We start from the raw sequence: 25,490 nt of genomic DNA, 5'->3' as shown, positions 1-25,490 counted from the left end.
TTTTTTATTGTTATCCCCATGGTAAAGTGTCAACACATGCACCATGAATTCCGAGTCCGATTTATTTATTGCATTATGCAGGTGTATTTTTAAAAAGTTTTGGTAAAAACACATATCAAGAAAGAAGATGAGTGAATAAAGCGTGTAAACTGCATATATGGGGATAGATTAGATATTATAAAATTAAAATATGAACAAATCTCATAATTTCTTTCTAAATTATTGAAAACAATGTATATTTACCATAACATCGATTTATAACCTTTAAATATGTTAAATATTTAGAATAGGTTGATTTAAACTGGCGTATGCGTGTCAAAACCTCAAAATAGTGTCATTTTTAGAACTTCAATGCCTTTTCTTTTAAAGAGTGGGTCTGGGCTCCATATTTTTTTTCATAGTCTATTTAAGGTTTAAAGAAATCAAACCGATTTCAATCAACAAAAACATGGAGAGATGACCCACTATACTTTAAAAATGTCAATTTGTATCCCAACAATTTAACGTTTTAGAGAAATACTACAAGTCCGTAAATTCGTAGTTGAAGTTGCATTTAGCATTTAACAACGATGCTTGTTGTGACTGAAATGGCTCAGTGGTTATCTAGAGCACCAGACATTCGGTTATAGAGCTAGGGCTTTTAGGTTGTGGATTCGATACCACCAAAACTTTAGAATTTATTTATTTTTTCTTATCGTTTGTTAAAATATTCAAAATTGAATATAGTACCTGTAAACATCCTGGTGGTATAGATGCGTGATGATCCCGTCATCAGGTGGATCCTCCTTCCTCGGTTGTTTCGGCGCTGTCTACTACAACCTCCAGAGGTGCGCCGACTGGGGTGATCAGCTCCCAGCCCGGGACCATCCAGCTATCCGCCTATGAACTGATCTTACATTATATAAATATTGCCTGTTTGGGAGGGTAACAGTTGAAATTGACACCCCAAGAAAACCATTGTCAACCTCGCTTCGCGTCGGTTGACAATGGTTTTCTCGGGGTGTCAATTTCAACTGTTATCCTCCCAAACAGGCACTATTTATTTTGTTATACTGAATGTCTTAATTTTTAAGAAAAGTTTACTGCTTTTATATAGGGATAACGTGAATTCTACAGCGAACCGTACGCGCATAATTTTCGCGCATGTAACATTTTTTATTGTTATACTTTCATGTTAAATACTGAAATCTGATTGGTTAAGACGCAGTTAATAATATTTACTATTACCCTCAGCGTTAGCAACGCACTTGGCAACGGGTAACATTAAAAAATGTTACATGCGCGAAAATTATGCGCGTACGGTTCGCTGTAGAATTCACGTTATTCCTATATAAAAGCAGTAAAATTTTCTTAAAAATTTTAAAAAAGACATTCAGTATAACAAAATAAATAGTGCCTGTTTGGGAGGATAACAGTTGAAATTGACACCCCTCGAAAACCATTGTCAACCTCCGCTTCGCGTCGGTTGACAATGGTTTTCTCGGGGTGTCAATTTCAACTGTTACCCTCCCAAACAGGCACTATTTATATAATGTTACCCGTTGCTAAGTGCGTTGCTAACGCTGAGGGTAATAGAAAAGATTATGAACTGCGTCTTAGACAATCAGATTTCAGTATTTAACATGAAAGTATAACAATCACAATTGTCTCTCACTGTCTTCCCCACTGTCCCTCTCTTCTTCTCCACAACCATAGCGATGCTATTTCTACCTCTCTGCTTAGTCGCCCTATGAGCAGTCTTCTCTCCAACCCGATAACTCCGATGACTCTCAGGGCTCGCCACAAGGATTGTCAAACAAAGCCCCGCGTGCCAACCTCCACTGGGAAACATCATACTCTCCACCCTCTCTCCTGACAATCTGCCACAAGCTCCTGATATTTTCCCATTTTCCGCTCATATGCGTCTTCCATTCTCTCCTCCCAAGGAACTGTCAGCTCCACTATAATGACCTGCCTACTTGCCAAAGACCAGATCACTATGTCAGGTCGCTTGTTGGTGGATGCTACTTCCGTTGGGAATTGCATTCTGGTTTTCAGGTCAGCTCGCATTTGCCAGTCTCCTGCCGTGCCAAGAAGTCCTCTACCCTCCCCAGTGCTGCCTATCTTCTCCCTCTCTCCTGCTCTTACAAAGTTGATGAACTTGAGCCGCTTGTCTTTTGGTGGTGGTCTCTTCCTGGCTTTTTCGAGAGAGTCTGCAAGCACCGAAAGTATCTGGTCATGCCGCCATGTATACCGGTCTTCAAACAATGCTACGGAGCATGATGACAATATATGCTCCAAATTTGCTGGTTTTCCACAAAGTTTGCAATTTGGGTCATCAGATAAGCCCCATACTGCCAAATTTGTTGGGCTTGGTAGCACATCATATACTGATCTTAGGAGAAACTGCAATCTGTTTGGCTCCATCGACCATATGTCATTCCAGGTCACTTTCCTCTGCCTTAGTGCTTCCCAATTCACCCAGCTTCCTTGTTTCTTCATGCCTACTGCTTTAACCATTCTTGAGTCTTCCTCCATCACCCGGACTTCCTTTTGCATTAGCTTCCTTTGCACTCCTTTGCCTGCTGTTCCCCATCTGGTTGATGTAATTGTTCCCAGGCCTAGTCTTCCGACTGCTACATTTCCCACAATGTCTGCTTGCTTCAGGCGTAACTCTGCTTCCAGGACCGTGTCTTGAACAGACCACTTCCTGCCTGCTTCTAGATTCACCTTGGCTCCGCGCACCTTCTCATCTTTACTGTCTCTAAGTGTTAGATGTTGTCGCACTTTGGTAACCTTGTATTCTTCGACAAGAGATGATAGCGGTAATTGTAGTTTAGTCCCTACACTGTAGAGTCCCACGCTACTAAAGCACTGTGGTATTGCTAGCCATCGGCGAAGGAATTTTGTAGTCAGGCGCTCCATAGCCTCTACCCGGGACATTGGTACATCGTACACCTGCAAAGGCCACAAAATCCGGGGGAGTACTCCATGCTGGTATATCCAGGTTTTGTATTTTCCTGGCAGTCCACTTTTGTCTATTGCGTCCATCCACTGTTGAAGTTGTTCTACAGTGTTGGTTGTGTTTTTGGTGTCCCTCAGTGTGTTATCAAAATACTTCCCCAGGCATTTCACTGGCTTCTCTGAGACTGATGGAATTATCTCCCGTCCAAGCTGGAAGTCGTAGTTTGTCACCCTTCCTTTCTTCGGCACAAGACTTTTAGACTTTGATGGTTTGATTTTCATCCTAGACCAACTGATAAGCTCTTCTATTTCTTTGAGTGTCCATCCTGCTTCAACTGCAGTCTTAGTACTGATTGTCATATCATCCATGAATGCACGCACTGATGGTTGACGTATGCCTGCTCTCATCCATGGGCCTCTACTCATTTTCTCTGCTGATTTCACCAGTAGGTTCATAGCTGCTGCGAATAGTATGACTGAGATTGTACAGCCAGTGACTATGCCAACTTCTAGTCGTTGCCATGAGGTTGTGTAATCTCCAATGGAGAATCTCAACTCTAGTCTGTTGAAATATTCCTCTAATAGAGTTCTTGTCTTTGCTGGAACATGATACTTCTCCAAGGTTAGCTGCACAAGTTTGTGTGGCATCGATCCATAGGCATTAGCAAGATCTAACCAAATAACAGCTAACTCCCCTTTTCCTTCTCTGGCCTCCCTAATAATTTTAGTGAGAACGCTTGCGTGCTCAATGCAGCCTGATACACCTGGGACTCCCCCTTTCTGCACTGCTATGTCCACATAGTTGTTGTCCAACATGTATCTTGTCATGCGGTTAGCCATTACTGAGAGCAAGATCTTCCCTTCTACGTTCAAGAGTGATATAGTTCGGAACTGCGACAGGTTCTTGGAATTCTCCTCCTTGGGGATGTAGCAGCCCTCTGCCTGATTCCAGCTGTCTGCCAGGCGACCTCTTCTCCAAATGACCCGGATATGTTTCCATAGACGTCTTGTCATCCTTGGGCAGTTCTTATAAACATGATATGGAATACCATTTGGTCCTGGCGCTGATGCTGCTCTTGCTTTCCGGATGACATATCTCACCTCTTTGGCCGTAGGTTCGCTTTCATCGAAGATGTGTTCTGGTTCACATACTTGCATGAGTTTGGGTTGCTCAGGCAGTTCTTCATCCCTCTTCTCCTCACTGTGGACTTCTTTTAGATGTTGTTCCACTTCTGTTTCTCAGCCAGCAGCTTTCCTGAGCTTTTCTTCCCTAACAGCTTTGATGTAAATTGAAATGGGTTTGCTGTAAACCTTGCTCTTGCTCTGGCCCTTTCTTTTCTTCTCTTCCTGCTCCTTTCTGCCCTGTTCAGTATCTTCAGTCGTTCTCTCATGCCTTGTCTTAGCTCCGCCAAAGCTGCTCTTTCCTCTTCGGGTGCGACTCTGTATCTCTTTGACAACTGCCTCAAATCTCTCCTTATCGATGCTCTTTCCTGTTGTCGTCTATTTCTGTGCCCAGTTGATTGCGGATCTCTTCCAAACCGAATCTCTCCTTTCCCACATTGTACATAATTGTGGCCATGGCCTCCACCTTTTTGTCTATTCCTCCAGCCAATGATGTGTTCAAGATTGAATCTACATCAAAATCAAATTGTTACCAATCTGCTTTGTTGTTATTAGGTGGCCACCTGATTTTCTGCTTCCGTTCTTCAGATTTTGTATCAATACTGGGCTCTGGCATCGCCTGGTTGTGATCCTCTTGAGCCTGCTGGTCGACTTCCTCGCTGTCTGGCACTTGGACGCTGTGGTCACTTTGGTCTGAGTCCTGGACCACCACCTCCTCCGTCTCACCAGGTTGCCCTGTGCGTTGTGCCAGCCGTTGATTTGGTCTGCACCCCATCTTTGCCATATGGATCTTCAGCCCCCTTGTGTTCTTCAGAGTCTTTCCACAACTGCAATTTGATCCGTAAATCGTGTTCAACTCAGTCCTTTGACGGTTGGTAGTCGTATCCGTGTAATCCTCCTGGTTAGGTCGCTCATCCTCCCCACTCTCGTGCGACCTCTGGGGTATCTTAGTATGTATCTGTCTATAGCGGATATAATAGGTTCTTCTTCACAGAGGATGTCCATTGGCCTGCTAAGCCTCCAGACCCTGGGGTGTCCGTCTTTCCAGACTGTCTCCTGTCTATGCAGGTTGTCACTGCCCTATTCACAGTCGTCATCCAGTCTTTCCTGGCGGTCACTGGTATACCAGTACAGAATTTGCTGTACAGAATATAGTTAGAAATTGTGCTTTAATTTGTAAACTTGTAATTTAACAGCATCTAGTGTATTTGGTTTGAAATTTTTTTTATTCGAAATTGTTTTTTACGACCAAACCAAATGGACATTTGCGCTATCTTGTTCCCCCATCTTCTTTGTTTGGCATATATTCAACTGATATTTAAAAAAAGATGAACAGATTTAGTAGGCAAACGTCTATTATAAGTTGCGTTGTGCTTTTAAGTAAACGAAACTCTAAATCACAGATGTTTGGGGACTGGAACGTGTACTAACCCTCTTTTTTTCCTATACGATTTTTTTTTATTTCTTAGCTCGAACAACTTCTAATATATACGTCCCAAGTAAAAATTACAGAAACATCACGACTCGGTGGTATTTTCTATTCAAACTTGTTTCCTGTATTTTATATATATGAGGGAAACGAGTGCAAATAGAAAATGCCAACGAGTCGTGATATTTCTGTTATTTTAGACTTGAGACGTATATATAAGAGGTTGTTAGAGCTAAGAAATGAAAAAAAAATAATCAGGGGGAGGGGGAGGGGGAAGTAGTGCATGTTCCAGTCAACAAACACATGTGCTTTAAATGTATTCGAAACAAAATCGCATACTTGAAACACTAGCGAGTTTAATTAAATGTATTTATAGATATTTTACATTTTAACATTTGAACCCTAAATCCCAATAACTTCATAAAACATGAGTGACACAAAATGGGCGTGTCCTATAGCATAACCGAGAAACGGCATTGGCTGCGACGCGTAGTAATACATAGCATGTATTACACTAAAATTAGTGGTTTAAAAACAACGTTGTTTTAAAGTGTAGAAATTGGAAATAATATAAATATAAGTAATAAGGAATCATTCTTTTAATATTATAAGGTGATGATTTCGGTCGGAGCGTGGTCAAATCTACCATAGAGCCCTTCGGGCTTTATTTGATTTGATCACGCCCCGACCGAAATTATCATCTCATTATACTCAAAGAATGATTCCTTATTCCTTAATAATTAAAAAAGTGTGCTGGCATTAAACTTTGCAAGACACTCCTTTATAATTAAGAGTGGCCTTGATGCTTTAGTCGAGTGGTTAGAACCATGGCCGCTCACTGACAGAAGCGTATAGGTTCTAGAGGTCGTGAGTTCAAAGCCCCGCCCCGGCGGAGATATAGTTCTAATTTAGTGAATTTCGCTATGCTGTAGATGTATTTATTTTTATATCAGCAATGCAAGTGTATTTTCAAGAAGATTATTTAGGAAATTGCATACTCTAGTATTTTGCAGAAATGCCTGGTAAGGTACCCTAATTTTTTGCAAGAAAGCTTGTCAAAGTAGTAGTAAACCATTAACAAATTCCTGGGAAACGTTATCTAAAATTGAGGAACGTGTCGTCTGACCTGAAATGTCAACATCATAAATACACATTGAATAGTTTTAGTAAATGATTTATTGGCAATAAAGTTACATCCAAGATCTAGAAAAGGATTTACTCAGTAAGCTAAACGTTCAAGGTCATATTAGTGAAAAGTATAGAGTATCATGTTCCCATTTCCATATCTATATTAGACTGTCTCAATTATGAAACACAGACATGCATGTAGACGCTCTAGAAATATGTGTATGGTAGCCTAGCAACCATGATTTGCCAATATTATTGATTATAGAGGATATCCAAGTATCGTAGTGGGCAATGCACTCGCTTCTCCCCGCTGCACTCGTGTTCGATCCCTGTGATCGACAGCGGTTGTATATGATAGAGCATGGTGGTATGGTTGGACAAGTGGTTTTTTTTCGGGCACTACAGCGTCCTCCCTCATCAATGACACCCCCTCGCGCTAGCATCCGTGCCAACGGAAGATGTCAATATAAGTCGTAGATTTTGTTTGTTAATCGTCGTAAAATTAACAAAGTTTTAAGTCTAAAGTTTGGAACTAAATAACACAATTCGAAAATAATTTTCTCCCCTAAAATGGTTATTGCTAATTATTGGCCTGCAAATGTTTAAGAAATAATTTTTTTAAAAGTATTATGAGGTGCTCAAATACGGTTGGGGCGTGATCAAATCCAACAAGAGGCCCTCAGGCCTTGACGGTCACCCGAGTCCAATATCCCTCAGATCGACATGTCAGCTGCAGAAAGTCTCATGTTTGCATTTTAAGCTTCATTTTGAAGTCTAAACCTTAATCTGAGACTCCTCTGACTGAACATACCCTGCTTTTATTTTTGATGATTGAAAAATATTCATTCATAAAAAGGTGGATTGGGAGTATAAGAGTTGGAGGGATCTCGATTATCTATACCTTGGCTTCAGGGGCCAAAATTCTTGGTAATAAGAGACCTGCAGGCCTTTAATGGTCAATCTTTTATTATATTCACAGTTTCATTTATAATGCACCGCAATGCATATAGCTTGTTTCCAAAAGTGTACAATGTAAAGGATAATTAGATAGATTTCCTAAAATAGAACATATATCTAATTCAATATTGCCAAATGACAATTCAACATATTTTTCTAAAGATAAAGTTCAACTTGTATGACACATTTCAATTACCTCAAGTAAAATTATACATGTATGTTCAATATATGGCATATTTACCCCCCCCCCCCTCCCTCTATTTAGGTAGATAGCTTCATGGACATCATATCCATGCAATACTTTTTTCAAAAACATGTACATGTACGTATATAGGGAGTAAAGAAGATTTATTACATTTTCCCTATATGGCTACATTAGCCCCGCCCTACGGCTTGTACCCCTGATCATGAATTTCATAATTTTTAAGTACCGGTAGAAGATTTCATGGACATCATAACCATGCATTTAGTTTTTCTCAAATATATATTGGAGTGAAGAAGATGATTTTTAAAGATTTTTTAAGATTTTTTAAGATTTTAAAATACATTTTTACTATAAGCCATATTGGCCCCATTCTATGGCCTGAACCCTTGGCCTAGGGGTCATGAATTTCACAATTTTAGTAGAGGGCCTCATGGAGATCCTAACGATGCATTTCGTTCTCAACGATGCATTTCGTTCTCGAATATTTAAGGGAGTAAAGAGGTAGATTTTTTAAGATTTAATTTTATCATATGGTCATATTGGCCCCACCCTAGGGCCTGAACCCCTGACCCAGGGGCGATGAATTTCACAAATTTTGGTAGAGGGCTTCATAGGCATAATCGTGCATTTAGTTTTTCCCCCACATGTGTGGGAATCGAGAAGATTTTTGAAAATTTGGCTTTTTTGTTTTTGCATATTTGGCCCCACCTATGACACAGTGGAGGTGGTAGAGCCATGAATTTTACATTTAGATTCCTCTTACCATAAAGATGCTTCACACCAAAAATTGTTACAATTGTCCTTGTAGTTTTCAAGAAGAAGTTAAAATTGTTAACGAATGATGCACATCGCATGACTACTGACGAAAACCAATTGCAATAGGTCAACCAAGTGACTCAGGTGATCGAATAAAGCCCACAGGGCTTTATGATAGATTTAATTTCACACCCGATCATATAGGATCACATTATAATATTCAAAGAATGATTCCTTCTTACTAATATTTACATAATTTTCAACCATCGTTCGATAAAATATTATTGTATTGGACTACATATTGTAAAATCACTTTGTAGTGTTATCAAAGACAAAGACTCTTCATTTCTTAGATCTGACATGAACCCCAAGATTTGACAGAATAGAGCAATCACAGCTACTCCTGGTCAGAAGTTTATTAACCTCAAACAATTCACAGCTCCAGATTTCCACAAGTAGAAAAATGATACTTGATTTGTAAAGCTAAAGATGATTATGAAAATACAAAAAGAACACAATTCAAACACTAGTTTAAGGAATTTATTTATAGGATAATATGCTCATACCAATTTCATACACAATCAATGAAAGAAATTTTGATAATTAGGACATCATAATTAACTTTCCTAAGAACATGAATTATCAATTATCAAAATCATATTTTTCCAAACTGCATGTTGACTTATACAGTCTTCCCATCTTACTTCAATGTTCAGCATATTTAACTGTAGATTTAATTACAGATACATTTTTCTGTATTCAGCCTCTGTATCCCGTGAAGGAAGGATTCCCACTAATAATTCAAAGAAAAAACCAACATGATTACAAGAATAAATCATTCCATCACTGAATGAACGGAATCATAGACAGATTGAGCTCAACTTCAATGTTAACTTGCCAAGAATGATTTACATGGTCATTTTTAATGCCTGACTAAATTCTGAATGTCAGAATCTGCAGAATGAAGTGATATGCAAGATACAGAGTTCAGAACTCTTTGTTTTTGTTTTTCAAACAAAGTTTATGCCATATTTTATTTAATATTTTATACATGATTTTATACCCGATTGACAGATTAGAGAGCCCTAAGCAAAAGAGAGATATTTGACTGACGCAGAACTTTTGATCAGCCAGAGAAAGTGGTTTATGTTCTTAGTAAAATGGATCATATTAGATAAAATTTACATGATTAACTGATTAGGAAGGGGGCGCGCTTGCTTCGCCCCTTCATAATCACGTAAATTTGACTCAATATGATCTAATATATAGTTTAGTGTCGGACAAACGCAGACAAGAATCACCAGTCATACAAATGGATTATATTAACAAGAACCCGAAAGTTAAAATTTGGGTTAAGTTTAAAGTGTTGTTTTGCACTAAAATGAGCAATATCTAATAAAAAGTGTAATCCATATTTACAAATGGATTTACAATTACTTTTGCTGCGTTTCAAAAAAGACTTGTTACTTCTAAAATATACACTATAAAATACATTTTAAATCATAATTGTTTTATATATTTCATTTTGCTTGATTTCGTTTTGTTTTGTTTTATTTTGGTAGGTTTCCTTTTGATTTAGTTTCATTTTGTTTTGTTTCGGTAGGTTTCGTTTCGTGGATTTTGTTTAGTTTTGGTTTATTTCGTTTCGTTTATTTCATTTCGCACTTTACAGGTACCCACTAATGATATACTAATATTGGTGAAGCATTTGACATTCCAAAGTTTACAATTATAGACTTTTTAAAAATGGATGGAATAGTTTGAAAATTGTGACTATGTCCCTTTAAATGATACATGAGAAATACAACATATAATACCCATCAAGTTTATTTACTTACCCTGAACTTGGAGCTTGTCCAAATCCTGCAACAAAATAACAATATGTAAAGACATGCATTATCTCAGCACAGATAAAGGTTTATGTACATGCACTTGTAATACATGTACCACATTTCAAGCACCTGGTTCTAGATACCAAGTGCATGTCCTATTCCATACTGAAGAAAACTAGGATTGGAATATGTAAGGAAAACATTTAATTTTAAATCAACATTTTTAAAATTATTCTCTAAACAGGCCATTCAGACAGCCTCTGGTAAAACACTTCATATGCACTGATCACTGATTTATCAGTTTTTGTAAAGCCCTTTCTTAAAAGCAAAGGAAACAAAAATGTGAAATCAAATCAAAATTATAAAACCTTGAAAAAACTAGTATGTTTATTTAATCTGAAGTCAGTAAAAGGTCAGTATAGGAGTTGGATATTGTATGTTTATTGTATATTTATTTTTAGGTCAAATCAATGATTTTGCTACCTGAAAAGTACAATATTCATTGAGCTGAAGGCAAGGTGAACATTGTACTTAGACAGTATATAGCTTAATCATTGTATTGATAAAAAAAAATCAGCAATAATTGTTTTATGATATGATTCAATGGCAAAGGGGATACAGACATATCAAATTGCATTTATCAAGCAAAGAAAACTTGATCCTCTTTTACTTTGAAGCCATAGCCAAACAAATTAAGAAACACGATTTAGCACTGGACGACAAGAATTATGATAAGAAATCATAGCATTTTGGAAATTCCTGATCTATTTTTAGTCCATTGTAGAAAAAATCAAATTTCATATTGACCTCCTTGGTTACTGCAGGTGAATATATAAAGGTTTAATATTTTCTAGATTGTTGGATATCAGCCAATCAGAGGGCTAGGAATTAGTCAATTATATAATAAATACAATTTACTCAACTTAAATAACTGGAACTGAATGTTATTTAGTGCTAGTACTTTCACTGTACATGTACAATGAATATCAGCAGTCTAAGTACCTGGACTAGCTCCTCCAAACCCTCCTCCCCCTCCACCAGTCACTCCAAATCCACCAAATCCACCACCCCCTTGTGGCACACTGCCAAATGTGGGAGGAGTACTGCCTCCTTGAGCCAGACTTCCAAAGGTTGGGGAGGCACTAGATGCAAAACTAAAACAAAGAGAATGGTACTTGCAAGTACATTGTATTCAAAGTTGAAGAAACTGTGACAGAAACCAGACTTACAAATATCATGTATATCACAAGCAGTATAGTTACCCAGCAAATCCACCACCTCCACCCTCTGTGTTTTGAGGGGATCCAAGCTGGTTCTGAAATGAGGATCCTCCTCCAAACGTTGACCCTCCTCCAAATGCAGGTGCTGATCCAAAGCTAGGGGAGCTTCCAAACGCTGCCTGACTCCCAAAGCCTGGAGTTCCTCCAAAACTAGGTGGTGCTCCAAAACCTAGTAAGAAAGGGGGAAAATTGGATTAGGATACAATGTACTTCTACTTGCAGTTTCCACATGAAAATAATATGATACAATTTCTCTCTGTCTAACAGTGAAGAAAATGTTCATCTTTAAAAATGTTCACATACAATTACACTATGACATGTATTTCTAACAATAGTGTGTTACAATCAGAAATAAATTTTCTCTGTGTGAAATATGAGAATTATAGTGAAGGTATCTTGCTACTAATGTATAGTTTTTACCACTTGGACTCTGTGACTTGGCCACACCAAAACCAGTGGATGCCACATTGGAACCACCTGCACTGAATCCACTGCCTGAAAATGGACTTGATCCACCAGCACTTCTAAGTGTACTAGGGCTCTGGTTGCCAAACAAGTTAGCTATAAACAGTATCAACAGAACCCCACATCAGTGACAACAAGTCAATGAATATATCCCAAAATGAGTATTTAACCAAATTAGTCCCAAGGTGTTGATATACATGTATCTACAACACTTACACTGGAATTATAAATCTGTGTGACAATACTGTGGAATCATTAAAATTCATGAAAGCCAATTTCTATGAAATGCCAATTTTCACAGGATCAAAAGGACCTAATTTTGTTGGCTTAAAGATTATCAAATCAATATTGAGTGTCATAATTCATTTGAGGATATGGGGAACTCTAAAATATTGAGCTGCAACTTTTGTTTCCTATTCAACCTTAAGGTTGGTATACAGAAAAACATTTTAGTGTTGGCTTTTAATGATTCCACAGTATTGAAGAATTTTTTTACAAGCATACTACATCTACTAGATATTGCATTTTTTATCAAGTTAAAAGGGCCAATTTAATAAATAATCTTTTATTTGCCTGATCATGTATATCCAGTAATTCGCTATCATTTTCTTACCTTGAGTGGCAGCTGTACTTCCAAAGGTTGGCACTGAGCCAAAGACATTGGTTTTAGCCTTGTCTTCGGAAGGTTTGCCTCCCAACCCCGAGAACATTCCTCCACCCCCTCCAAACATACCCCCTGAAGTCTGTCCACTAGATGCACTATATTGATTAAACAACATTTATCATACATTATTTGTCATTTTATTAACTAATGAACATAAGGTTCTTTACTGATGACCACTTCACAGTTTTAAAGAATAGCAAAATTCTTACCTTCCAAATCCTCCAAAAGCACTAGAGCTTGAGCTTGTAGGTTGTCCAAATACCCCTGTCTGGTTTGTCTGACCAAATCCTGTTGCAGAAGTAGTGGTAGCAGAGCCCCCAAATCCAAACCCACTTCCAGCAGATCCAAACCCTGCACTGGTAGTGGTGCCTCCAAACCCTGGCCCAGTGGAAGCAGTGGAAGAGCCAAACAGTGGAGCAGGCTGGCCAAAGGAAGGTGCTGCAGAAGATGTCTCTGTTCCAAATAAGTTCTTAGATGGACCTCCTTGTCCAAATGCAGTACTTGTGGCTGGAGCTTCATCTGTGCCAGACAATAGTCCACCAATCACTGATGGCTTTGTTCCTGTTGAGCTCTGACCAAACCCTCCTGATCCAGTTTGCCCAAACAGCCCTGTGCTTGCACTTGTTGAAGATGAGGAAACTTGACCAAACACACTCGTGCCTGCAGTGGATACTGAAGAAGATGCAGATGTCCCAAACAATCCCCCTCCAGATGTTGAGGTTGTGCTTGACTGTCCAAATAATCCAGTGCCAGAGGTTGAAGATGCAGCATTTGCTTGTCCAAATAATCCAGAAGCAGTTGTTGTTGGCTGTCCAAATAACCCGGCACCAGAACTTGTGGCTGGCTGTCCAAAGAGTCCAGACCCAGTGGTTGTAGTTTGTTTGCTTAAACTTCCAGATCCAGTGGTCGTTGTTTGTTGTCCAAACAAAGATGTTGCAATGGCTGATGTTGTAGAGGATTGTCCAAATGCTCCACTGCCTGAAGTTAAAGGTCTCCCAAGCAAGCCAGCCTCTGTACTAGAATAAGTAGGCGGTGGGGGAGGAGCTAAAGCCTGCCCATATGTCGTTCCCGATGAAGTTGTTTTTTGTCCAAACAATCCAGATCCAGCAGTGGAAACTGCGGCTGAAGTTTGACCAAATAATCCAGATGTGGCAGTGGTTGTCTGAGGTTGCCCGAACAAACTGGACCCTGGTGTTGAGGATGTCATTCCTGCTGCACTGGATATGGCAGATGCTGTACTCAGTTCTGAGGCTGGAGGGTTTTCAGAAGCAGATGCAACAGTAGAGGAAGCAACTTTAGAAGATGTATCTTGGCCTGATACATCACTTTTGCTGGTAACAGATGCTTGAGAACTCTTCTGACCAAAGAGACCAGTACTACTAGAGGCCAAGTTCTGTCCAAATAGTCCTGTTGATGCAGTTGTCTTAGGAGAAGCTTTATCAGTGTCTTCATCTTTTGTTGATTTACCAAATAATCCCCCACTGGTGGTAGAACTCTGGCCAAAGAAACCACCTCCAGATGATGCTCCAACAGGAGCACCAAAACCAAACACACTTTTACCAGCAGAAGAAGTAGTTGTGCTAGAAATTGCTCCTCCAAACACAGAAGTACCTGAAGGTTGTCCAAACAAACCGGATGTAACTCCCAAAGGTTGTCCTGATCCCTCTTTACCTAAATCAGATAATGCAATACTTGAAGGAACTTTTCCAAATCCAAAAGATGGTGTTTTACTTGCTGTATCGAACTTGGGCTCTGTGCTTGGCTTTCCAGAAGTTTTGTTATCCAATTTGGCCTGTTCTGTTGCAGTATCATTTTTTCCAAGACCCAAATCATCATCATCTTCCGAGTCTGCTGTTAGAGCTGTTTCATAAACAAGAAATACAAAATGTAACAATTTTCTAAAGAGAGAACATGTACACTGCATAATGTGTGAAAAATAAGTTTACACTTTCTCTATTAATTGTAGCTAATGTTTTAAAATACCAGTACCTTTTGCAAGCAAAGGTGAAGAAATAGGTTTGGATTCTTCTGTTTTTTTATCCTCGGTCTTCAATGGTTGGCCAAACAAATTTTTACCTCCAAAGCTTGGCTGGACATCAGATCCAAACTTAAATGCTGAAATTGATTACGGTAAAAAGTCCTTAAGATATTTTAATTCATCAAATAACAATGTACACATACATGTATGAACACTCTGTAATAAGTTTGTGTATAGAATTAGCTACTTTTATATACACTGTAAATTGTAAATGCTTATGCACCTGTACATGTATCTACCTGTTTTGGGAGTAGAGGTGTTAGTTGGAGTCTTTTCATCAGGCTTGAATCCTTGGAATCCTGCATTAAAGCTTGGCTTTGGAGAACCAGTGGGTGTTGTAGAATCTGGTTTTGCCCCAAAGACTGGTTTATTTCCTCCGGCAGTAAAGCTGGTGAAACCAGACATACCCTGTCCAAATGTCTGGGGCGAGAAAGATAGGGGCTTGGTTGTAGCTGCCCCAGATAAACCCATGACAGGAGCAGTGGACGAGGGGGGAGGTTTCCTCTCAGCTATGAAAATCATTTGATTCTTAATTATTCAACATGATTTATAATCAAAACGATATAAACAAGACTTCAGAGTTTAATACTTTTTATACCTACACATAAGATCTTAATCTTTGGTGACATAACTTTCAAGTTTTGTATCATTAAGGTATTTGACTTGTTGTATAAAAGTTACCAATTTTCCGATTGAGGGGTTCGGAATCATGCTCACTGTCAGGCTCATCATCATCATCATCATCGTCATCATCATCCTCATCGTAATCATCATCATCCTCATCTTCTGTTGCATCAGTAGATGTTGGAGTAATATCCTCATAATGTGGATATTGGTCAGCTGGCTTCACTAAAATATATTCAGGGATTATAATTATGACACACGTATGAAAAGTAGCAATAAAGATTTCAATCCAAATACATTACATGTACATGTATGTAGAGGCTAAAAATCATTGAAGGATGGAAATTATAATCAATTTTCAGAGCCCACAGAAATAACAAATAAACTTACAATTTTGGGTAAGTTTCTGCTGGAAAGCCATCAAGGATGGCTTAGTATTTCCACTGTTGGCAAACTGAAATTGAACATTGATCACTAGTAGAACATGTGCTTCATATAGCATCTATATTATGGTTTGACGGATTGGAGTAAACTGGATGAAAGTGTCAGCAAATTACATCTAACAAAGTAACCCTGAATCCTTTAAATCCTATATACAATGTGAGACACTATTTACTGTATATTCCTTATTTTACGCAGTATTAATTCCGCAATTCAACGATTTTCAAACAAATTGCCAGAACATAAAATCGTGATTGTCAAAATTTTATCATAGTTTTATGTAGTTTACATATGGCCATAAATAAAAAGCAAGATTTTAAAATTCGCGAGACGGGCTTCTCGCAATTTTACCCGGATATTAATTTCTCGCGTTTACTTAGGAATTTACAGTAGTGTAAAATTTAAATGAATAAAGTCTAAAAACTTCTTCCTTTCTGCCAACAAAGTTTAATATTCACCAGTATTCACAAAATGCCATAAATTATACATGTATATTTATACATTAGCAGCCCTTTTAAGAGAGAAATAATACCAGTTTAAGGTCCTTGTTACTTCGTTGCCCACTTACCATAAATCCTTGTTGGTAGGTGTTTGGCTTGGGCTGCATGCTGATCTGCTGTCTAGTTACAGCCTCCATTCCTGGACTGGTCGGCTGTAAGCCTTGATTGACGAGTTGTCGAGATCCATTGTGAGATGTGGCACGTAGAATGGGCCTCCCTTGTACCATAGACTTCATCTCTAATTATACAAAGAACAAATATTTAATTCAAGAAAATGTATACCTCAAATTAATTGCCAAATACTAAATTAAGATTCTTTATTTTTGCATGGCAGTCTTCATACACTACATGTAACAGATCAAAAAATTTAAAGATTCTTTTTAGCAGATTTTTTTTTTTTTTGACAGGGTACTTCTTTTAGCTCTGATTATCAATGTCAAATATGCAAAATCACAATTCCTATTAAAGATTTAAAGCAGAGACAATAATGTATAATATAACTCGGACCTAGATGTATTGATGTACAGTAGCCACTTATGTATTTACCGGTAATTGACATACAGTGTATGTGTATGGAACACTTTAATATACTTAAAATAACCAAAAGTGTTTTTGCACACTTGAGAATAAAAACCAATGTGCTGTAGAAGGGTTTTAAACACACAAAACCTTGAGGGTAGAAATGTTAATACAGTAAGATGTCAGACCTGCTGAGCTTGGAGCCTTTGTAGGAGAGCTCTGTCTGCTTAGAGCCTGTCGTATCTTTTCTGTGGATGCTAGGCGAGACATGGACAAGTTCTCTACAAGTAACAAAATCCAAGAAATCGGATTTGATTCAAAGGATATTTTCAAAGTTTAACCTTCAGCATTTCAAAAGTCTTCACTATTTTTTTAATTCATAAAACATACCAGGCCTTGTGGATTTGACTTTGGTCACAGTTTTCCTGGACAGGTATTCCCGCAGCTTTGCCTGCTTGTTAGGGTCAAGGGTCTGGACACTGGGTGCTCTCCTGGGATCATCCGGAGCTTTCTTTGGGCTTTCCAGGAGGGAGTCCGCCAGAGAAGACAACTCTGCTGGTTCCCTAGTATGAAAAAGAAACAGGTAACCAAACCAATGGATAAATAAAATACTTAGTAAAATACATTGTACATAAATACCTCTGCCCTCCTATTGTTTCCATAGTAAACATGCTCTACCACCTACCTTGATGTGTCTGGATGCTTCCAACTGGAGTTCCTATTGTACAGCTTTAACTGCTTCAACTGTGTTTCCAGGTCATCCAGTTGATTCTTCTCTCTTATGATCAAGTTCCTATTGCTCTTAATTACTTGGTATATTCCATCAGTTGTCGGTCTCTGGATTCTAAATATATATATATATATGGTATGCAGCAGTTTTTAAGAGTGTTCCACCTGTTGCACAAAATCTTCGTAAAGGAAAGCATCAATTTTGCCTTAAAATAACCAACCCTTGTCTCTTTTTCTTTTTGTTCTGATAATCTTCCCACTCTTGGTCCAAAATGGCGTCCACGTCCCTGAGTCCTTGGTCCAACAGCTGCTGCTGCTGCTGAAGGCTCCTCATTGTGGCCAGACTCTTAGGATCCAAGGCCCTGTTTCTCAACAGCTGAACATACTGGGCATCTGTGTTACGTTGCTCTCTCATCTTACAGTCCTCTACCATAGCAAACCCATCCAGACACAGGCTCTTCAGGTCTGATATCTCCTTACTCAGCTCCTGTCACAGCAATAAAACAGTCAGATATTTCTTACAGTAAAAAATGATATACAGTAAAAAATTGGACAGAAAATTCAAAACACACTTTTGAGAACAGTAATTTATAGAAACCATTCCTCTTGACAATTTTGTTTAGGAATAACAGTGATTCAATCCAGTGAGAATTATTTCACTGATCTGGAAGACAATGTACTTTCAAAATTCTTTCCTGAAATTATGGTACTATTTATGGTTAAATGATATATTTTAGAATTGTATTAAAAAACTTCACAGTATATGAAGTTCACATGCAACATGTATAAAAATCATCAAAATACCATGAATACCTGTGGTTGATTTATTACCTTTGTGTTTGCTTTCACTTCATCACAGAAATTGCTGATCTTTGTTGTGTTGTTTCGCAGTCGTTGCATGTCCTCCTTGCTACCTATCGACTCTCTCACAGCACCTGCTCGCTGTTTGAACTCGCGTAATTCTTTCTCAAAATGAGCAATCTAATAAGAAGAAAAAAGCATTTTCTTAAAACTCTTATGAATCTAAATTGGTTGGTAAATTTTTCTTAACATTAATTTTTTCTCCTTCATTAGGAGGACCCATTAAAGAAGTTTTGATTTTTCTGAAAATACTATGTACAGTGTATGTTGTATGTTAGACAGAAAGTTGATATACCTAAGTACAAATTACACTAACCTCCTCGGCAATAGATGCACTAAAAGTATCATTGAGAGACTCAGAAGCAGAACTTGTCTTTTGGCTGGCATCTGAAACACAAAATAAGACAAGTATGAAATCAGCTCAGTTTTTCTACTTTTCCATCAAATATCTCAATAAACTCCTGACAACTTACCTGCAACAGGTGTCTTTGATCTACTTCCCTCAGATTGTTGTCTCTCAACACCTGGAGAAGACTGTTGTTTTGTATTGTTCAAGTTTGGCCCTTGCCCTAATGCTGAAAGATTTTGCATTGAGCCACCAAAACTTGAAGTTAGTGCTGCTGCAATTGCTGGCTTGGATTGAGGCTGTGGAATAGAACCAGGGGTCATTGTAGCTGATTTGGCATCTCCAAATGTTGGTGTTACGGCAGCTGCCCCTGGTTTGGTACCAAAGGTAGGCACAGATGAGGATCCAAAACCACGCATCAACAATGAACTACCACCAGTAGCTGTGTTCACTGCTGGGGACATTGAAGGTGCATTTGGCTGGGCCGTCTCTGGAGTTGATCCAAACTTGGACAAAGAAGAGGTGCCGGGTGTTCCAAAAATGGACTTAGTTGTAGCTGCTGTTACTGTTGTTGTGGGTGTCATTCCAAATGCTGGTGTGGTAGATGTGGCAAGTGGTTTAACACCAAAACCTTCAGAGGGGGCAGCTGAACTGCTAAATGAAAAGACTGACTGTTTAGAAGCAGCTGAAGTCCCAGATGTTATCTGTGACTGGGTTACTGGTGCAGTAACTGCCTTGCTACTGGCAGGAGCTGAGGATGACGAAGTTGTTTGTCCAGTTGTGTTTAAAGAAGACAGACTGAAATTAAAACCTGAATTACTCCCACCAGAGCTCTGTCCTGGTAAAGAAAATCCACCAGCTGTTGATGCCCCCACTGGCTGTGTAGGAACAGCAGAGATAGAGGGTTTAGTAACTGAGGCATTCAGACTAAAGTTAGCAGCAGGTTGTGGCTTAAAGCTGAATTGGGAAGGTGCATTTGATGTATCAGCAAACCCTGTTTTTGTTGTAGATGTTGCGGCTGCAGTCATTGGTGCTGAGAGAGCTGATGCCAGGAAACTTTGGCCAACCTGAGTTGTTGTTGTGTTGCTCTGCCCAAAGATTGATCCAGGTGCACCTCCAGATGAAGGGGTGGAAGAGGCAACCTGAGTTGTTGCTGTGTTGCTCTGCCCAAAGATTGATCCAGGTGCACCTCCAGATGAAGGTGTAGAGGAGGTAAAACCGAAGCCCTGAGATGCAGGTGCTCCAAACAAGGACTTTCCAGTAGATCCAGAGGCTGAGAAACCAAAAGCACTGGCCTTATTGTCTGCTGCTTGACTTGGAGGGACTGCTGAAGTTACACCAGGTTGTCCAGACTGAGGAGTTGGTCTCGCTTCAATTGGGGCTGCATCTTTTTGTACCGAGCCTGAAAACATCACCAACAAAGGAATACTTAGCATTCAAAAGAAAAAAAAATCCCCTTGTGAATCAAAAAAAAATAATAATAAAGAGATGGTGAGAAGTTTATTGAAATTCCTAATAAAATGTACACATGTCACTACTAAATTGTGTAAAACAAACCTTGAACATTAGCTGCAGTGGGTCTCCTGACTGGACCTGCGGGGAGATCTTGAGGGGGGCTGGTGATGGGCTGGGCCTGGGCGTCGGCATGGCTGTACATCATGTAGTAGGTCACCAGTACCCCGTCTGTGGACAGCAGCATAAACATTGGGCATGGTGGGTATCTCTGCTCTCCTGCAATACAGATTTCTTAAATATCTAAACTTAATGTAGAATATAGTACATATATTCAGAAAATAAGCATATACTTTTAAATTAGAATGAAGGTTCATTGAACATACAATTCTTAATTGAATAGTATCATAATTCTAAAATGTCTTGCTATTTTACCCTGAAATACTATTAAAAAATACTAGAAATCAAACAAAAAAATTATTACGTTAAAAAAAATGAACAAAATATTAATCACATACATACATATGCCCCATACAAGAACATGGATGTCTATACACAATAAGTTGGTCTTAACAAAAAAATGTGCATAAAATTCAATACATTCCTTTGAATTGATATAAAGATATCACTGTCTTGACATTTTACTTACCCACTGGAACTTGGAACTGTGATGAGAAGTCGATGGCGGCTCCCAAAGGAAATGTGTCAGCATAGTCTTCAGTCAGAGGAAGCTCAGCTCGAGCTGCATCATCCAGGGTCCACCGCTCGAAGGTGTTCTATGAAAAACAAATGCCCTGGTCATTTAGCGTACATTGTATATGGTATTGTCAATTAACAAATACATGTACTGTATGTTGCAAATGTAAATTGAGAGACAGCATAAGAGAACAAACATACAGAGCTCAAAGGGGAAAAGAGCATTAAACTTTTCATTTTCTTTATCAATTGAGACCAGATAAACCTACACTCTACATGATACAATATCTTTAAGAAACAACACATTATAAACCTGTCCTACCTTATCATCAAAGTGTTTGCCCACAATGGCTGTCTCACAGGCAGTACTGGAGGTACACAAAACCATTTCCCTTGAAACAAAAAATCAGTTCCATTATTTGTTGTTTACATATACATGTATAAAACATGTTGTTTTTTAATGTATAAATTAATAGCATGTATATTTACATACACGTTATGCAAACCCATATTCATAAAATACATGTTCATACACAGTATATTAATGTCAATTCTGCATGGAATGTATAGTGTCAGGATTGTATCAGTACTAATACTGAATATCAAGTCACTTCAATAACATGTTGATTGAAAGCTGATAAAACCAATTCAAAACAAAATGTTGGGGATCTATAAGATCACATATTACATGTTTTTAATTTCAAGCTCATAATCACTTACACACTGTAACTTCCTTATCATATGTGAGTACTTTATTCTTCGGTTCCACCATTTTGTAACCCAATTTAGAGAATATAAAATGGTGAGCACCAAACTTTTGATATAATTTCAAATAATTCATATCTGTCAGAAAAACTGATAGAGAGGTTTTTTAATTGGTGAGGGGTGCATCTTTCGATTTTATGCAAATATAAATTCCTCCCATTTGAATAGGAATCTACATTTTACAGTAGTGGTATATGAATATCTTGCATTACATCTAAATTCATAATAACAATGATTTATTTTTTCATACCATTGTGGAATATAATTAAAGTGCATGGTGCTGGCTATTCCTTCTCCATTTCCATAGCAAGGATCCAGAAAACTAATAAATGCTGGATCACCATCCTTCTACAATCATCAAGCAAAACAAAAATAAACTACCATCAATGTCTTAGCCTTAAATGAATCTGAATTAAAAAATGCACTGCTTTCTACAATGTACTTGTAACTACTCATATCCCTTGCAACAGTGCCTTTTGCTTCATTAAGAAAATACTGTATGTACTAACCGAGCCAGAGGTCAATACAACAGTTGGCTGATCATCCGGACTTCCTCGGGGAAAGTATGAGGCCAGAAACATGTAGGTAGAAATCCAGGACACTCCCTTAACTGTAGAAGTATAAAAGTAATTACTAGTATCAAAACCGTCTATGGGGATTTTGCATCAAATACCAAAAATACCAAAATCAATTAATTCTCCACAGAGAGACGTATGAATATTAATCAGCTGGAATGCAGTGAATTTGGATAATATGTCTAAATCAACATATCTGGTTGCATGCAATTGGATAAAATCAGGTTAAAATCCCCTCACAAAAAAACAAAAGAAATTATTCCAGAAGTATGTTAAATCTAACTGCAAAATTCTGAAAAGGCTGGAAATATCAATCATTTGATATGCTTACCGATAAATGTAAGGAGCTGTTATACTTGACTATTACCTTCAAACTGTTGATCCTCTGGTAAAACTGAGGGTCTGGCCCAATCTCTCTTTTTCTTTAGCTCATGGTCAAACTGCATCAGTGTTCCATTACCAGTGCCAATAACCAACTGCTTTCCTTTTGGACTCCAACACACTGATATACAAAGTATTTACCACACATCAAAATACTCAAGATCTTGTAACCCAATCCCTGCATTTGTAACACTTTCTATACAGTACCATATCAACAATATTTTCACTGGACACTTACGGTAATATAAAATATGAATAAAGAATGTGTTTTACATTTCCAAATAAAATGGTATGGTACATGTAGATATAGTCTGAAGTACATGTAAGTAAGAATCTACAAGTAGTGATAAAAGGACCTCCAGTACACTCGATCTGTTCATGTAGATCACTACACAAGTTCGTTGGGTATAGTGATCTATAGTGATCTATGTGGCAAGTGGGTCAAGGGACCTAAATCTTAATTAGATTGTGACATACCACTGCAGGCTGACACCACTGGTGGGAGTGAGGCCACGATCTTGAAATTTTCTGCCACCTCTAACAGCTGAGCTCTACCATCACTCATACAGACCACCAGTAATGTGGGCTGAGTGGGATTCCAAGCCATGTCCAGGACTTCACAGGTCACTCGAATCTTCTGAAATGGGTCTACATTCTGTCCCTGTTGTATAAATGGTTCCATTTAGTAATAAATAAAGATCAATTTCTTTGCTGAGGAATAATTTTGAGAGAGAGAGAGAAAGAGAGAGAGAGAGACAGACAGACAGACAGACAGAGAGAGACAGACAGACAGACAGAGACAGACAGAGACAGAGAGAAAGAGAACAATCTTAAATATCATTGTTTTAAGTTATGCATTTATGGTACTTATAATAGGCTTGGAACTGATGTACCTGGTTAGCAAATTCTTTAACATCATAAATGTAGATCTGGATGATGCCATTACAAGTGACAACTACAGCCAGTGTTAGCTCATCACAGCTCAAGCACAGGTGAGATACAGTGCCCTCCACCTGAACACTAGTCCTAATTGGCGGATCTGCCACAATCAAGGTGGTTCTTTCTGCAGCATGTCTAATATCAATGTCTGTCACATCAGATGTTTTGATAACTTTGAATCCTAAAACAGGAAAAAATCAGTTTACTAAAGAGCTTACAAAATACTGGTAGTTGTCTGAATCTCTAGTCTTTTTTAAGTAAAATATATTATTATGTTCAATAGTTTATGTATTTCAATATGCTATGCTTAAAAGTGAAAGGGGATTCAAGTCCTTGCACAAAATATTAGCAAGTACTACCCCAGTACCATATTTTATAGAAAAAAATGCCAGGGATACATATAACTAATTCATAAAAAAATCACCATTTTTTGTTCCTAAAAATGTTAATCCATATTTAGAAGAACAGGCAATGAGTTGAGTAACTCCTTGAAAGGGACTATCAGGAGGGTCAAAAATCCGAATTCTGCAGAGTTGCTGGAAACGGAAATCCTGCAAAACAAACAGAAAAAACATTCAAATGGATTTAAAAAAGTTGTTTCACTTCATACATGTAATGGGATGGAAGAAATACTGTTGGACCAATCTGGGATTTGAACCCAGGATCCTTGAATCTCTAGTCAGGTGCTCTACCCACTGAGTTATCTGGTGCCAATATTTAATCTGGTCCGACTGTCACATTCTTTCCTCCTCTAATGAACATCGCCTTCAACTGTTCAATGATGAACATACCAGGGTCTTTTCCCTTGCAGGAGTTATCCTGTCAGTTCCAGGGGTTTGCACAGCAAAAAATGTAGATCTATGGCAGAAATAAGGACAGACCTAATGAGGATTTGAAGTAGGCCCCCTGAATCTCTAGTCAGATGCTCTACCAACTTAGCTATCTGGCACGACTATTTGATCCTGTCTGATTATCACATTAAAATGAAATGAACACTTAAATGAACATATCACCTTCAATGACCAACATCCAGATTCTTTTCCCTAAAAGGAGTTACCCTTTCAATTCCAGGGATTGTCGGATTGGCATGGCACCAAATGTACCAGAGTTGAGAAATATATATCAACAAACAAGACCAGGATTTGAACCCAGCCCCTTTGAATCTCTTGTCAGGAGCTCTACCCACTCAGCTATTTAGTGCTTGTATTCGATCAGGTCTGACCACATCATGTTAATTTGGCAAGATCAAGTTTCAAACAAAGCATGTGGAAGATGAGCTGGTGAAATGGTGACTATTTTAAAGTTGTTTTTTTTTAGTAGAGGAAACGTCCTTACTATAAACAGAATAACATTATTTTCACATCAGGTGCCTGTGAGCTAAATAAAGAGATTGTACTTGACCTGCTATCAGGCTATATTGGTACACCTTTTTCTGACACAAATAAATGCACGCAAAAGTTTGCCATCTTATATGGCATCTAGCGAATGCAATTTACTCGGTTATATTCAAAAAGATGTCATAGATTTTCATTTTAATTTGTCTGTACAGTACTATTTTATCTGGCAGTATTTGGGTCCAAATTAGCAAGGGAAATTCACAATATAATAAACCTCTCTGTCAATTTTCAATTCATAACCAACACATTCACCTTAACTTCGCGTTCAGACGCTTCCATTACTTATTCATTGGCTTCGCGCAATTCTGAGGAACTCTAATAGTTGGAAAACTACTTTCAATTTATAAAATTTGCGTTTGAAAAATACTTGAATTCTTCAACGCTTAATTAGTATTTAAACAAAAGTTTACAAGATCATGACTTTTTTCTATTTTGGTACTTCTCAA

At 38.2% G+C, this 25,490-nt stretch overlaps 1 protein-coding gene across 2 annotated transcripts; it reads right to left on the bottom strand.

Annotated features, from left to right (window-relative positions):
* Positions 1-9,065: 9,065 nt before the first annotated feature.
* On the bottom strand, positions 9,066-25,448 carry LOC105324883 (nuclear pore complex protein Nup214). Of its 2 annotated transcripts, none has more exons than XM_034445333.2 (29): positions 25,297-25,448; positions 24,072-24,198; positions 23,602-23,828; positions 23,186-23,369; positions 22,695-22,829; positions 22,262-22,362; positions 22,003-22,100; positions 21,310-21,379; positions 20,941-21,067; positions 20,397-20,570; positions 18,967-20,241; positions 18,810-18,880; positions 18,464-18,613; positions 17,854-18,119; positions 17,589-17,747; positions 17,294-17,466; positions 17,092-17,184; positions 16,453-16,622; positions 15,834-15,897; positions 15,501-15,668; positions 15,059-15,328; positions 14,771-14,896; positions 12,991-14,641; positions 12,731-12,876; positions 12,073-12,213; positions 11,635-11,821; positions 11,375-11,526; positions 10,379-10,403; positions 9,066-9,333 (listed from the first exon to the last, which is right to left on the bottom strand). In XM_034445333.2, exons 1-29 carry the CDS (start codon positions 25,321-25,323, stop codon positions 9,300-9,302), a joined length of 6,591 nt encoding a protein of 2,196 aa, XP_034301224.2. In that variant the 5' UTR covers positions 25,324-25,448; the 3' UTR covers positions 9,066-9,299. The 2 variants fall into 2 exon arrangements, with proteins under 2 accessions (XP_034301224.2, XP_034301225.2); XM_034445334.2 differs by having other exon boundaries at positions 12,073-12,147.
* Between the last annotated feature and the right edge of the window lie 42 nt (positions 25,449-25,490).

The sequence above is a fragment of the Magallana gigas genome, chromosome 2 (assembly GCF_963853765.1).
Source record: "Magallana gigas chromosome 2, xbMagGiga1.1, whole genome shotgun sequence".
Taxonomy (NCBI): domain Eukaryota; kingdom Metazoa; phylum Mollusca; class Bivalvia; order Ostreida; family Ostreidae; genus Magallana; species Magallana gigas.
The sequence above is the reverse complement of the archived record's forward strand: the minus strand, read 5'-3'. Positions and strand labels throughout refer to the sequence as shown.

What these genes read in the sequence shown, in the direction of transcription:
- LOC105324883 (XM_034445333.2), bottom strand. Translation starts at nt 25,323, where the DNA reads ATGGAAGCGTCTGAACGCGAAGTTAAG. An exon ending in ATCAAAGACACCTGTTGCAG is followed by an intron (nt 18,881 to 18,966) that starts GTAAGTTGTCAG and finishes TTTGTGTTTCAG; the next exon opens with ATGCCAGCCAAAAGACAAGT. An exon ending in CACCTCTACTCCCAAAACAG is followed by an intron (nt 14,897 to 15,058) that starts GTAGATACATGT and finishes AATCAATTTCAG; the next exon opens with CATTTAAGTTTGGATCTGAT.